The sequence below is a fragment of the Platichthys flesus genome, chromosome 1, assembly GCF_949316205.1.
Source record: "Platichthys flesus chromosome 1, fPlaFle2.1, whole genome shotgun sequence".
Taxonomy (NCBI): Eukaryota; Metazoa; Chordata; class Actinopteri; order Pleuronectiformes; family Pleuronectidae; genus Platichthys; species Platichthys flesus.
Window position 1 is genome coordinate 4,233,408 of NC_084945.1, and position 16,451 is coordinate 4,249,858.

The 16,451-nt window shown below is 43.9% G+C and overlaps 1 protein-coding gene across 2 annotated transcripts in view; it reads right to left on the reverse strand.

The window, feature by feature from the left end:
• The window catches only part of kcnq1.1 (potassium voltage-gated channel, KQT-like subfamily, member 1.1), a 37,846-nt gene extending 25,105 nt beyond the window's left edge, over window positions 1–12,741 (reverse strand). Inside the window, exons 1-3 of one of the 2 annotated variants that reach the window (XM_062394597.1) lie at window positions 12,145–12,741; window positions 5,252–5,342; window positions 161–287 (exon numbers count right to left, since the gene is read on the reverse strand). In XM_062394597.1, the coding sequence (XP_062250581.1) occupies window positions 161–287; window positions 5,252–5,342; window positions 12,145–12,491 (565 nt within the window). In that variant the 5' untranslated portion in view covers window positions 12,492–12,741. The remainder of the gene's footprint in view (window positions 1–160; window positions 288–5,251; window positions 5,343–12,144) is intronic. The other variant, XM_062394606.1, reaches the window with a different exon arrangement.
• Window positions 12,742–16,451: the final 3,710 nt, after the last annotated feature.

Genomic DNA, 16,451 nt, shown 5'->3' on the forward strand with positions numbered 1-16,451 from the left:
GTGAGATCTGTCATTTTGTGATGCAGCTCAGGATATATTACACTTATTGTTTAAATGTCGTGTGCGTGGGCGGCGGGGTGATGAGAGGTCTGTTTCTGTGCGTGTCTTATGGAAATGTGTTTGCAAGGATAGGGGGGGGGGGGGGGGGTTGTCTACTCACCTATAATAGATATGGGCTTCCTGGCAAAGCGCAGTCGGCCCCAGATGCCGACGTACTTGCTGCGGCAGCCGGCCGACCAGAGGCGGACGAAGTACTCCACGCCGAAGAACACGACAAGGACGATCTCCTGGCAGCGACACGGGGACACGCACACACACAGGACAGGAGACACATGAAGGAGACGGACAGGTGGGGGAAGATAACAACACACAGCAACACCTGAACAGCTGCTCCGACTTCAGCAAAGCGAGAATTAAAAGAGATATCGGGTGATTTGAATGGATGCAGCTGTTGAGTGCAGCTCCTCACACAGACCTGGTAACATCACTGTTATTCATTAAGGGTTATCGATCCTGCTTCCACAGATCCACCGTTTCTCAGCGTGTAATTTGGTCCAAGCCATTGACTCATTCTGTAGTTCTGCTGCTAAATGCACTAAATGGACCTGATGGACGAAAATAGTGAGAAATACTTAAAGAAAAACAGTTTTTCGATGATTCGGGCGCCTCTGTGGACCAAAGCAGTCGGGTTACCACTATAAAATGACATTATAATTTAGTTTTACCACCATAAATCAACCATATAATAATTATTATAGATGTTTGGTCACATTTATATATACGCAAAATGAGTTTGTTGTTGTGTAGACGTGTTTTTCTAAAAATACACTATTGGTGTCTCCAAAGACAATATTTAATCTGCACAAATATGTGAATATAGCATTTATTCCAATATTTTTACTTTATATACGTATATATTTAGTTTTTTCCTAACTGTCTCTATCCTTAGTGCTGAGATAAACAGCTGCTGGTGAAAAAAAAGCTTCTTATTTACACACACATCTGGATTGTCTGTCCCCTAGTTTTCTTCTGGTTGTTATTCTGCTAATTATTTGTAATTCACATGACACTTACGGGAACGAGCCACACAGCAGGTGTCCGACGCCAAACACGCAGCTAAGAGCTTCTCAATTAATGCCTCATTATTTCCGTTCCATTCAGGTTTCATCCACTTCTCCTCGAGGGCAAATGGATTTTTATAATGATGAAGTACGGCACAAAATCGCATTTAATGAACTGGTGTGAATGAGACTGCAATTACCCCCCCCCCCCCCCCCCCCCCACGTGTCCCTCAATAATCGACAAGCGTTGCACAAATGAAGCCGTCTGAGAGCAAATCAATGGCCTTTCGAAGGTTTCTCATGGTGACATAATCCTTCTGCAGAGGATGATGGGAGGAGGAAAGTGGCAGAGGGAGGGAGGATGTGATCAGCTGGGAATAGTCGGAGGTGTCTTCCTCCATCAGAGCCAAAGACGGAGACATCAGTGAACTTCCCGTCTTATCAAACATCTGAATGTTTTAAATTGGGCTCTTGGAAGCTAATGTTTAAAATGTTTTCATGGTCTTGATTTATTCTCCGAGGGGTTTCTACTTGAAGGTTGAAAAGGAGAAATAGAGGAGAATCTAAATGGTTGTTTTCATTCTCAAACTGAAGGATGAACGGATTTGATTTTGGTCTTTGGAGGTCAAAGGTCACGGTGACAAGGTCACTGTGACATGTTAAATGCGTTATTTTCAGAATGAGTCAAAGGAAAGACTTATAAGATGGCATCCACAAGATATTTGGTATATTGATGTATTAATTATCTCTTTCATTGACTCGTTTAAATTTTTAACTAACCTTGTATGAGAAGTATTCTCCATTTCCGTGAGGCATTTTGAAAACCCGCTTTCTAAAAGGTGCTGTATAATTTAAGTTTATCGTTATTATAAAAATGTGTTGGTCCGAGGTCATATCTCAAATCTGCTGAGAATGTTGAATTAGATATGTGATCATAATGTTCTGAAAAAAGACTGGACCTTCTACCAAATACTCTCTCTCTCTCTCTCCCTCTCTCTCTCTCTCTCTCTCTCTCTCTCTCTCTCTCTGTGTCTCTGTCTCTGTCTCTGTCTCTCTCTCTCTCAGCTCATTCTCGACCCTGATTTTTCGATTATTACTATCAACTGCTGTTTCCACGGTCAACTAACACTTTGTCAAACTCTGCCAGCATGGAAAAGAAATCCCAGGATTGTTATCAAGGTCCTCAGGGGTGAGAAAGTGGGACGAGGTCCAAACTACACACGGCCTAATTGGGTCCTGCTGGGCCTCATTCAACTCGTCTGTACCTGAAGACAATTACAAAACCAGTGGCTCTTTTTAAATATGTTTCCTATTAAATGATAAAAATCCACTAAGAGTCTGATTCCCAGATGGTAGATTGAGAAGTTGGTTGTCTTCTGTCCATCTGTTGCCCTGTTGGCAAGAGACAGTTCTATTGTTTGAGCAGGAGGTTAAAATGGACCTTCAATTATTTCATTATTAATTAAAAAACAAATGTACCTATAGACAAAATTCAAATAAATATAAATCTAAATTATGCCTCCAGTGTTGAATCAAATCTGATTACGCTAGAGCGATGAGGGCTACATTTTGCTTTAAGCAATAAATGCAGGTCACACCCCCCCCCCCCCCCCCCACCACCCCTCCTGTCGTCCTCCTTTGCCTCCTCTCTCATCATAGGAACCACAAGGGGGCCAATAAAACCAGTATTCTTCTTCTTACCACCTCCCCCCACACAGAGTCTCATTCTCCTGGGTTCCTCTCCACAGCACCTTTCCACCAAAGCCCACCATCGATCCCAGTTCGACATCTCAGGTCCTCCCCTCATTTCCTCGAGCCCCATCATCCGTCATCCTCCCTTTCCATTAATGTTATTTGCATCAGTGGGCGACTCTGTGGTCTTTGTCAGTGAGGCCACAAAGTTAAACACGTCATGTTGCCCGGCAATGTAGCAACACACCTCTTTTTTTTAAACGTATAAATGATTAAACCTTATAGTTCAAAGTCGATTTGACTCGTGGCCAAACACTGTCGGCCGCTGCTGCACCTCCACGTAACGGAGTGAGAGCAGCGTTAACCTTGAGTGTGAAGGAAGAAAGGAAGAAAGACGCAGAGGAAGATGCTTCTGTGGTCGGAGATGTGAGGGGAAAGCCAGGGTCAGAGCGAATCTCTTAACTGGAAAGCACAAAGTACAAATCGGCCCCCTGTGGGACGGAGGATTGAAAAGATGACTGTTTGAGATTCTGGTTGGTTTAGCAGCCTGGTAAATATTAATTATTCATTATCCGTGCGGAAGAATAAGAAGATTAAATATCTCCAGAGGGTGAAGCCAGGGAAAGGAAAAGAAAACACATTTCACCATAAATATACATCTCCTTATATTGTGGTACAAACTCTTCTATTTAACTACAGGTCTGAGTTAAACACAGGAGCCTCTGCAGCAGCAGCAGAGTCTCCGGGAGCCCAATAGGATGTGAGATCCTGACGTGCCAGCTCGTGAACAGCCATGACCATTCATCCCATAATCCACAGGCCAAGGTGAACTGGTGACACGTGGCACGCTCCCGTCCTCCACCATGAGAAACCCTCATCCTCCCTCTCCATCCTTTCTTTGGGTTTCCTCTTGTCTAAACCTCAGAGACCCACCTGTCGCCCAAACAGGCGTCTCAAGGGTTTATTTTTTTACTATTGACTTTTAGAGGAGGGGCCTCTGCCCCCTTGGGCTAGCGGGAAGCCCTGAAATTGCTCATAGAAAAGAAAAAGCGGATGTTGTTCCAAACAATGTGTCCCTAAATTGTTTTCGGGAGCCAGTAGTTAGGTCGATCAATCCATGAAATTGCTTTTGAAACGAGAAAACTGAGATTTGATATTCGTTTCAACAGCAACGCCTTGGTCTTGGTGTCGATTGTTGCAGCGACACCTTTAAAAATATAGTCAACAATAAAGCATGTGATAAAAATTAATTGCTTATTAACCACGCGCCTTATTAAACAGGTTTATCAACATGGAGTGAGATTGACCAGTATGTTATCTGACTGGTTGTTTGAGCATCGTTCTCTTTTCTAAATCATCAAAACGATTCATTGGACACGAAATAGGAACAAAGCTCCTTAAAGGAAACACATTATTCTCTTTCCCAGCTCTATAATTTTATTCTACGACTCCACTCCAGCTGCTTTGTGTGATTCACAGTTCAGAGAAAAATGCTTATTTATCTCAAACTGCCTGTTATGCAACGTCTCCGACTGAAATAAGCATCATTAGCTCCGGGCTCTTTAAGACCCCCCCACACACACACACACTTTCTTCTTCCGGATGCCTCTCCAGCTGCAGCCCTGAGTGCCTGCGAGCACTGTCTCTTACTGGTGTGGCGTAACTTTTTAGTAATACAACACAGTTCATTGAAAAAAGGCAACTTCTCAAACTCAGGTCTAATCTACAGGAGGAGCATCTGCAGCATCAACCATCACAGCAGGATAAACATTACAGATTTTAACACGTGTTATACAACAGTGGATTTTCTCTTAAAATCTGCCAGGAAATAGAAGGACAACGCGTCTCCATTTCCTTCGACTATTGAGGAAATGAAACCAAAATATTACAGATGCGACCAGGATTGAATGGAAGTGTTTTCATTACATGCGTTTGGAAGTTAGCAGCAGGTCTAATCCCATCATGAGGTGGTTTAACCTATATATATATATATGTATATGTAGGTATACTACAGGTGTTGGAGAAGCTGGTTTATTTTACTGTGTTTAAACTCCTTGTATTTGAGGCCATGTTCATTTAACCTCTCTCTCTCTCCCACGTTTAAAGCAGATGATTGAGGTTCAGTCTCAGAGGCAAAATGGATCCACGTGTAGTTTTGTGCAAAGCATTGACTTCAGGATTCTTTTTAAAAGATCGACTGAAAACTTGAAATGAGACACAGACACAGAGTCCGATAGGAGAAGGCTATCTAGATTTCACTCTATCCAAACTCTGCTGGATTTTAAGATGAGGATGCACCCAGCTGTGAGAGAACAGTAGATACCTGTAGATAACTAAGTGAACTTAAAGAGCTGATAAACCTCATCACCAGAACCTCTTAGCGAAGCCTCCCTCTGATCTGATCTCTTCTTTTAAAACACTTCAAGGGTCACGATATTGTATTTTTGATTGTTAAATTCCAGGTGTCACTTTTCAAATGAATCAAATTCAACACTCACCACCCAGAAGAGTGTGGTGTGGGCCAGAGCCTGGTACTGGTCGATGGTGGAGAGGACACTCAGGATCAGACAAGCCAGAACTATGAGAAACCTGGAGAGGAAAGAACAAACAATCAAACGTTATTAAAATAGTGTTAAAGCTTTTTGTTCTGTCAAAGGTTATGTTTTGTTGCCGTTGGTCTAATGCTCATAATGTTTGCAGGTTTATGCAAAAACTACTTGACCAATTTTCTTGAAACATGCATGTGACCATAAGAAGAACTCCATTTAGTTTTGGAGCAGATTCAATTAAGGTGCCAGATCCAGGAGGGTTGTGAATTTCTCATGGAATCGTGCAGAGATTGTAAATCTATACTTAGAGCAGGGATTTGTATCAGTGTCTGCAATTTGGTGAGGCTTGATTGAATTTAATGGGAATGCTGGGCTTAGACACAAATGTCCAAAATCATTTACAACATATATTTAAGGGTGAGATTCAGGGTGTTTTTGTTTTTTAATTTCTTTGATGCTGCAACGTAGAACATGTTTCAGGGAAAGATATTATTATGACCAAGAACAGAGACTCACGAGAAGGAATCCGGCAAAATTCAAATCAACAAATTCAGGTTTATTGCAGGCACACAGCGAAAATCCCCAAATCCCAAAACAGGGAAAAAGTCAGAAAACCAGAACAAGGCAGCAAAACTTCCAGGACACAGGCAGAAACCAGAACAGGCCATGGTCACACACAGGGGGGCTACATGAGGAATGAATGTCAGACATGAAGTAGTGCAACAACCTGCAGGGCAGCGGTGAACCAGCAGGAGTAATCTATACTGAGTGAGGGATTGGTGCAGAGGTGCAGGTGTGGTGAGAGCGGTGCTGGGAGCAATGGGAGGGGGTGAAGCTGGAGTTCATGAACCCAGACGGTTACAAAATGAAACAGGAAGAGAGGACAGGTCGTCACAGACACACACATCCTACAAAAATCTGGTGTATTTGGTTTGCTGATATTTATGATCTGAGAATATAAGTAATTTATCAGACTATTTGTTTTTTCGGTTTTATTTGATCATTTAAATCCAACAAACTGAAAATCGTCACCTATTCATCAGGAAAGTGGTGAAAACACAAATCTCCCCGCTCCACTTTTTCAGCTGATGTTTATGTCAACACATCAGACGTTGATTAGAAATGAAATAACCTTCTTCTCAACCACTTTCAAAAAAATAAATAAAGAACGACATACGACTACTTGAAATTTTGTCCTGAAAAAGTATCTGAGTGAATTCAAGCAAACATTCAAGGGCATATTCCTCCAGAGGAAAAAGCTGTGAACCTGTTAAACTCCAGCATATGAATGCAAAGCACATGATAAAGTCGACAAATAATAATCTAACAGGTTCGCACACACACACACACACACACACAGACACACACGATCAACAAACACAAAATCTCTCCCTCAACAGTCTCCCCCTCAAGGTCACATGGGTTCCAACAGAATCTCTAACTCCCCAACGTAGCTAAGAGAAACTTATTTTATTTATTCCAGATGAGGCTCCGTGCTGCATTGACACAAACCTCCTTCATATGAACTTTTTAAATTCAAAATTCCATCAGAATTTAGATATTTGAGGAGCAACAGAAATCTCTGCACGTCTGTATATTTGTCAGCTTATGCATGTGGTGAATACATTGTAGTGATCATGTTTCAGAGCTTCTCATTAAAGCTTCCTGTTTAATTTGACGGTGGTGGATGAATATGGGAGAGCAGTGCTGACGGCAATCACTCATTCTCAAACTCATAACCTTGTGCTCGTGTGCTTCAGCCGGCCGAGCCATGAAGGCCCTCGTTTTTTTTTTATTCCTGTCAACGCGCTACAGCCGCTGCTATCAGACTTACTGTACGCTTTAGCTGCCTGTCGGTTAGCAGACTCATCTCGGAGAATGAAGCTCGACATCATGTCATGATGAAACACTGCACACTGGTTGGGTCAAAGACACACTTTCAACTCACGCCAGGTCGAGAGATGTGTGAGCGACGAAGGACGGAAGCTCTGAATGAATTCACGTGGCACAGACAGAACACAACTCAGGTGAAAGGGTTGTTTCCTTTTTCTATAAAGTGTGACCCTGCTGCCTTCTCTTATTTCTAAACCTGAGCACAGTGAGCACTTCTCATGCTGCACCATGATTGCATGAATCTACTCTACATGTTCACAGACACACTCATGGCCCTGAGAAGGGTTGTTCAAAGAACTAAAAATACATATAAGCCTATTCAACTTTGTTTGCTTCCTCTTTATGAAAGAAAAAAACTCTATAAAATATGAATCGGAGGAATACGGAGGCAAGAACCTGGATTTTGACATGTATTTCTGGCTTGTTTTTGTAAATAGGGCACAGTATTGTTTTGGAATTCAAAGAGATGCAGTTGGAAGAGCAGCCAGACTCAAACCGGCATCCAGGTTCAAATTAGGGACATGGCAAATTACACATTCACATCTTAAAACCTGTGACCAGCAGCTCACTGAGGCTCATGGACTCAGGCTTGGTGGAGCTTTGACGAAAATGCTAACATCGGTGCTAACATGCTGATGCTAATTAGCACCGAACACAAAGTACAACAGGGGCTGATGGTAAAATCACTGCTTATCTAAAGAATTAAGAATAAGCAAGAATATCTAAAACCACAGACGATAGGAAACAATGGTTGATTTCTCCAAACGCTTCCTGCCTCCTCCATGTTAAGGGATGGGACAAGAACCACTTTCATAAGTAAATGTACATGTTTACAAAAAGTAGTTGTTATCACACTGATGTAAGTTCACGTGCTCTGGTTTCTGATAAGTCTGGTTTTGATATTTGATGCTATAAGCTGAGATTGACCAGTGATTGGTCCATGACGCAGACGCCAAATGATGTCACCAAGATGGCCCCGCCCATATCCAGGATAATTTGGCTTCAGGAAGTGGAGACGTGACCTCGATCCACTTTTACAGCCCCTGATCTGAACCAAATTTCGTGTTGATCCGGTGGAGCTGTGACATTGAAGAAACCCGGTCTGGAAGTGACATATCTCGACCTGTGCTGGTGGAAGCGTTTGCTCCACAATCGTCTCGCTGATATCGTTTCAAACGGTCGTGCAGACACAACCAAACAACTCCGCCTCGTGTCCATATGAGCCGACTCGATGGAAACTATGTGCACGGGGAGATCTAGTTTCCAGTCTGTGTTTGCACCACGGACGCCCTTATCACCACACGCTGCAGCTCCAGTTTATTGAAGACAAGCCAGGAATCCAAATACCCCCTTTTAAACTAACACACACACACACACACACACACACAGACTTGAACGTGCACGACACACGTCAACACAGATAAAGGAGCGAGGTAGAGACCCTCTCAGAGAAGACTAACAAAGCAGCTGGTCCTCTCTGAGAGAACAAAACAAGTCGACAACACAATGCTGCACTACTGACTCTGTAGTTGTGTTCTCCTGCAAAACGACATCAAAACCAAGGCAGCCCCCCCCCCGGTCACAAGTGAGGACGCTTCCTAAAATCTCCTGCTCAAATGGGACGCAAGCGGCTTGAGAGAGGATCAAAAGAAAACGCGAACAAACATCAAACTTTCCACACGCCACGCTAACGCTTGTAATTTGTCAGTGATGCTCTGCTTAAATTATTTCCGAGCATTTGAAGACGGCAATAAAACACGGAGTCAGTTTGCTGAGCGCACGCTTCTGCTTCACGTTTAATCCATCTGAGACTATCCCGCTTTACTTTCCAGGGGCCTATAGATAACACCGGCCCTGTGTCACTGTCTGCCACCGGTCGGGCTCGGTGAGGCAACAGACAAAATAATACATTGGCTCGGCTACATAGGCACCACTGAACTCCAAACAAAAAGCTCAGAGCGTCGCTCCTATCTATTATTGATGGAGCCGCTCACTCGCAGTGTGTTGTGCAGCGAGTGGAAAGACAAAGCCGAGCGCGGGATGAGAGTGAGCGGTGACACCGCTGACCGCGTCACTGGCTGTTACCATCAAATCTCCTGTGTGGGACAACCACCGTCCTTTATTCTGATCAGGGGCTTAGTGTGCTGTCAAGTGATGAAAGACAGGGGAAGACACACGGAGTTGAATTCGGCAATGGAAGATAAAACAAAATGTATCACAGTGAGCTATTAAGGCCGGAGCCCCCCCCCCCCCCCCCCCCCCGCCCTGTTCTGTTTGAGATTCGGACCCGTCAATAGAAGCCCTGGCCACGGCCTGAGCCAGAACCGTGGCGCACGCGGGGTTAATGGCGCAGAGATAAAAGCAGGTAAACAGCGAGTGACCTTGTCTCTCGGCTCCGGTAAGAACCCCCGCTCCTGTGCTCTTTGCAAAACAGACTCAAATGAAATATGTTTGAAGCGAAGCAGGAGTGTGGAAGAGGGGAAAAAAAGATAAAAGTGCAGATTTACCCCCCCCCCCCCACACACACACACACACACACACACAAAATTTGTAAAATATAGGATAGAGCACAAACAGCTCGAGTCGGAGATGTTGCTCAAATTGAAAAAGAATAACCAGGCGTGATCTCTTACCCCTGCTTCTTAAATCATTAGAATTATGTCGGCGTTTACTTCCTGTGGCTTGATACTGTTTGACATAACATGAGCTCCGAGAAGCACCATCCGATTCGGGGGTTTTCTCTTAACCTTCCCGGTCGACTCGTCTGCAGCCAGCAGGTGGGAGGCATCCATGCTGTTCCACACTAAAATAGTGTGTTTGCTGCTAAGCTGCAGCCCCGTGCAGACTCACAACAAGCGAGTGGTGCTAAGCCAGCAAACAATAAAACATGGAGAAATGCTCTTTCATTCCAAAGTGCTAATCAAGAGAGCGTGGGGGATTGCTTTATTAATTTGTACAAAGCCTTTTTCTTTTATTCAGGGGAATGAACCATTGCTGCCATTTTACAATAATTAAACAAACTTGGGAAGTCTCTGTATCACGACACACACACACACACACACACAAGCCGAAACACATAGGCATGTGCAAATATACTCACACACAAGGGTACCTCTGATAAGACTCTGACGTTGGAGTTCTGGGTCAGTGATAAGGCCCTAACTGATTTTCTCCCACTCAAACAAAACAAAGCACTGAACTGACCCCGAGGAGACATCATGGTCACGTGGTTTAGTTAGAAGAGTTTAGTTAGAAAAGAAAAGAGCGAGACACAAAGTAGAAGTCTCAGCAACCCTAATGAAATTTAACTAAACTAAAACTCTGGAGTGAAAGCACAGCACCGGGCGTTTGCTCTGTAAAGTTTTTGATTGGATTTCAGTGTCGAGCTTCCTGTCGTCTTTTGTCGGTGAAGATACGATCACATCAAACTTCAGCCCTGCGAATATTAGCTCTGTCTCCCGTTCACGTGGACTGACGCCCTCACACAGACAGACACGTTCGAGGACGGCTCTGTCTTAGTGGAAGCAATTTCCTGGCTGGTTTTTTCGGAAGACTTGATGTCTGAAGATCCGCTTTGTTCGACTTTCACCATTTGCATGTGCTCGCTCGGCCGTGGGAAACAGGGTTTTGCGAGCATGGGTCTCTGTGTTTCTTCAACCATCACAGATGAAAGTGACAAACTGAAGGATTTGTTTATGAAAAGAGTTTTAACAGAGGACCGATGCAAACACATCAACGAAATGGATGTTTGACACCGACGCTGGACGACGTATTCGTTGAGCTTGACGACTAACGAGCCAGACGCTTGGTTTCATGCTTGGGACACTACATGAACTTTGACCCACAAAATTTGGTTGACATTTGTGTGTGTGTGATCGGGCCCTGACGTCACCCCATTCACACTGAAACTTCACTTTCCGCTCACGTCCAACCTGAGTTCAACTTCGGTGAACTTTGACCTACGTGGCTTATTTTGAATATCTACGTTTGTGTTGTTGTTTCTCTAACTTTCTTAAAATCAGTATCTAGAGAAGTAAAAGCCTCTCATCTTACTGGTAGATAAATATAATATTTAAAATGTTGATGCCTAAACAGAACCTGTGATCGAATTAGCCACTCGCTGCCCTGTTACTGTTTATGGTTCAGTTATACTAAAGTATGTGAGTCGCCCCGTGCTGCCTCACGCTCCCCTCGAGTCCCAGAGACTCTAACCTGCTCCGACAGCCGGCGCTTCCCTGTGTCCCCTCCGACACGGCGGGGTCACCGGGTGGCAGCTACCTCCTCCACAGCACACGCTCACTGCCAAGTTTAGCTGCCTGCTATCAGTGGCAGCAAGTGGGGACAGGGGGTGAGCTGGGAGATCACATCCCACATTCCTGACCAGTCTGGATCCACTGGTCTCTCAGCTGGACGCTGAAGCTTCTTGGGTTCCTCTCTACGGAACTGGTGCTTCATCAGATAACACACTATTTTATTTATGTTTGATTTCTTTTCAGCAGCAGGTCACCTCACACACCTGCCACACTGTCAGGGAGGAGAAGTATTCTTAAACCCTCTCTGTCAGGTTGGATTAGTTTAAAAGTTCTGTTGCTACAGTCTCACTGAGCTCCAGACACAGACCTGCTCTGGGACATGAATTGCTCGGTGATAAAAGATCCTTTCGTGCTCCAACTTTCTTTGTCTCAGATTCTGTCTGTGATGGATTATATGTCTTTTTTTTCATAATCTGCTGTGACTGGACTCAAATATCCCTATAATACTCGTGCAGGGACACCCAGTTGTGTATCTGTGCAGCATCTGTCTCAAATTCACAGGATTAGTTCTTTGGAGGGAGCGCTTCAAGGCTCTACATGCGCAATTAACTCCCTGTTTAATTAGGATCTTAGAGTTGCAATTATATCCTTTAATGCCCCATGGATCAGGATGATTATGAAAATGAAAACACTCACACACTGAAGTGGTACACGAAGCATTTCCAGCCAGACGGCCTTTCCAGAAAGTTGTACACGCGTCCCTGGATGTAGGCGCGGGTGACGGGCGGTCGGATCCCGGTGCTGTACACCGACATCCGCATAGACATCCGAGGGTGGGAATGGTAGGGGTGCAGGTGGATGGGGGGTGCCTCAGTGGGGGTGTTATCGTCCCCTGGCATTTTGAATCGAAACGTGCCCTCGCCCGCCAGTGTCCCCGGCTCGTTGAACGTGGTCTCCAGCAGCTCCAGGTCCGGTGGTCTGTTCCCACGTGCCAGCGCAGAAGACCTCCGTGCGTTCCCCGGACAGGGGGCGGGATCCGACATGATGACCTCCCGCTCCTGTCCTGTCGGTGGCTCAACTTTTTCTCAGTTATTTTTCGCGGTGACTGGTTCAAACGGAAAAACGTGCGCCCATGTGCGCTCACCTGCTGTTGCGCACTAGGGCGCGTAAAACCGCAACATAGAGCGTGTTATTACTGCTCTAGATCTCCAGGATGGTGTTTCTTTAATTTCACTTTACTGCTCTCCGGGCTGCTGAGGATGTGGCGAGTCTCAGCCCTGACTGGATGTCCCCTGCCTCCGTCAGAGCACTTATCAGCCTGGAGAGCTGTGGGCGCTGCGCTGTCAGCCGCCAGATGCTCACACGTTTCACTTTCTTCAGACCTGAGATCTGCTCCTGAGCCCCATCCAAGAACCAGATCTGCGTGTAGATAAATCACACACCTTTGACTTGTCCACTAAATTATTAATAATCACACAACATAATTGTAAACTACAAACACAACTGAAGCTTTAAATATACACTATACTACACTGAACTATGCAAGTATATTACAGCACAAAGTATTTAAGTGTTGAATTGACTCTGAATGAATTAATAGTATTGTATCTTATAGTATAGTAGTATCGTATACTACGTAGAGTGCAGTAAAGTACAGTATCCAGTAGGGTATTGTATCATATTATAGTGTAGCTACCATGTCATATTGTTAGTATAGTATCGTATATAGTACATTATCATATTCCTATAGTGCAGTAAAGTATTGCATCTTATAGTACAGTACAGTATAATCAATACCATGTCATGTCATATATTATAGTACTGTATAAAATAGTACAGTACTGTAGCATGCAGTTTTTGAATGTTATTAACTTCAGTTATATAATTATTATCATTCAAGCTCTGTAATTATATGTGTTAACAGGTTTGTATGTGGTTGAAATGAAAGGTTTGGGCTTTAAAGTGAAATTTGTATATATGAGAAATACTTTCAGTGTATAACCACGAAGGTATTTTATAACTCTTCATTAGTAGATTTACTGTTTTCAACATCTTGGCCTCGGTGCAGTGCAGCTGAACACACATGCACACAAACCTCCTTTTTATACGGAAACACGTGCATGATTAGCCATGTATTCATAACATATCTTTAATTTTTAATTGTTGCGTTGTTGTGCATGCATCCATTTATTATTCAAAAAAGATTATTATCTCAAGAACATGTGCTCATTGGCTGAATTCATTGGCGCAGAAGTAAATGGCCTCCTTTTTATGTGAGATGAGATTCAGATGTAAGTCTCTGGTTAGCAGCGCCGGGGCCGCCGCACAGTGAGTAGGTTCAATTCCGTTCAGTTACAGTTCAATTCCGCTGTTTCCCTCCTCTTAGCTGTAAAAAACATTGAAAACCTCTGACTAAGTGATGAAATATAGATCATATGACATTATTACATACCAGAGCAAAAGTCATAAAATATATTACAGCTGGAAATTTCCATAAAACCTGTTCCCTGACTTACGGGTGATTAATTCTAGTTTGAGAGTAACGTCACCAACCCTGGAGTTAGTCTAATCTAAAGAAACTCTGGGGACACATGCAGCTTAGTTTGACAAGGTTACCCTGAGGATTCTTTTTCTTTTTTTTTTCCACGCTGACCTTGGCCGAGCTTGTGCAAGGAGCAGGAAACAAGTTCACTGCAGCAGATTTTATAAGGAGTCAAGTAGCGACCATGTGATGACAGGATCTGTTGCCAGGTAGATATTAAACAGGACTCTAACCGGCTCGTGCTGTTACCACCGGGACGCGCAGAGGTCACGAAGGTCAGACATGCTGCTATTTGACAGTGTGAAGGAAATGAAGTGATGTGGGTGTTTGGAGTTGATCTGAATCCCCCATTGGTTTTCTGAAACAACGTAAGCAGCCATGTTGAGGCATTTCACATATGTTATTTTGGGTTTAGACGAAAATGAACGTTGACGATCATGCCTTAGGTTTTTTATGGTAGCAAAATGAACAAATATCAAGTTTCTCCAGCACCAAACCATTTTGTGGTCAAAGAAAAGCTTTGTGACATGTATTTTTCAGTTTAATTATTTTATTTGTGTCAAGAAACATTAAATAAATCCATTTATCCGACAATCAAAATCATAAAACTTGCAGCCGCATGGTTTTCTGAGGACACTCATGTCATTTCACCTGCACTACCCTCTGATATGTTATTTCCCAAAAGATCCATTGATTAAATAGTTAATGTGTCTGGCAGCAGGCCCAACAGTCCCCTTAGATTCAATCACACCACAGCAAATTACACACTCATAGATATTACTCCCCTTCATGTTCTCCTGGGAAAGTTGTGAAAATGTTAAAAGACACAAGAGACTGGATCCGGATCTGCACCAAGTTTCGTGGCAAGCCATTCTGTTATTCCTGAGTAATCCTGCTGAGACACAAACCAACACAGAGACAGGAGGGAAAAGAACACATCCTGATTGTCAGAGATAATTACAGATAATGAAAATAACAGTTGATTGCAGTCCCCTTTAAAGTCACACACATTGATCTCATATCTCTGAGAGCACATCCCTATGAAGGACTGGACCGGAGTCTGAATCCACTATGGTTCATTGATGTTACCCAGAAGATGATTTGTTATTCATCTTCAATGTACGTCTTTATTACCCCAGACAGCTATTATAAGTCTATTGACAATTCTATACTCTGCAACATTCATGCTGCATCATCCTTTCTACTTTCTCCTCCCACCAGTGATTGTTGCTGTGCATTTTAAAGCACATGCAAACGAGCAGCTTCGCCCGGCCGGCTGCGCCCTGGCAGGATGAAGCAGCCATCTACTGAAGTTGACACCAGGGGGCAGTCAGAAAGCTATGGGCCTCTGGTGTCAACTGTTGCAATAAGGAAGAGGAAAAGCATAGGCTCCACCCCCCCACACACCAGCAGGGCGCATGAAGCAGGAGCTTTTATTAACCATTATGTACCCCGGCTGATCCAGATGAGATTAAGAGAATCTCTTTCTTTTCTGTCTGAGCCTCAGCTGACACAGCAGCCATTCATGATTTAGTTTGAACGGTGCAGGAAGAAAACAAACTGAACAAAATCAACAACATGACGTTGTAATTAATTGATTAAAATGAAAGGAGCAGGGTGCACGGAAAGAAAGCATTACAGGAGTAATGATAACGGTTAAGCACATTCATCTTCATGAATCACAGCTTTGAGCCCGGAGGCTGTTACATCAGGCGGAAGCGTCTCTTCAGGCGAAGCCAACAGACAGCCGTCCCAAACAGCCGCTGTCCACACGATCAGGCCAGTCAGTAGAAATCAGTCACGGGATCTCAGACTGTATCGTCTCCCATGTTTAAGAGTAGCATAAAGATATTTAAGGGAAGGAAAGCTGTCCCGCGATGGCCTTTTCTACATGAGTGTCTAAGCCTGTTCATGTAAAGACGTGAGTAATCAAAGCAGCAGGAGTATAATGTGTGAGGATGGAACTCAATTAACAATGATGAAGCCTTTGTTAAGGCTTGTTGTGAAGTTAAGGCTTGTTGTGAAGCTTGTTGTGAAGGCTGCAGGTGAAAGCCAGGGACTGGCTTTCACCTGCATCTGAAGGACGGAGGCTTCTTATGCAACCTTCAGTCCATGTGCAGCACTTGAAGGCAAACCAAACAGTCAGCGCTCATGAAGCTCCCATCTCGACATGACAAGAGCATTGTTGGTGAATAACCTTGGTTTGATTCTAATGATGTACACGGGAGAAATACACCTGTGTCCTATTCTTTGAGTTTCTTTTGTGATGTTGCAGTCGCATCACAAGCCAATCGCTTGAGTCAAAACTGTTGTTTTTGTTAAATCAAGGTGGAAATTCAGTGACGGCCGTGCTCACCAAAGTGATTTCTTGTGTGTGTGAATGATGTTTGATGGCAAAAGTGCTGCCTATAGAAGCCCCGTAGGAATGGATCGCTGTGACTTGTGCTGTGAAGCAGCTGGA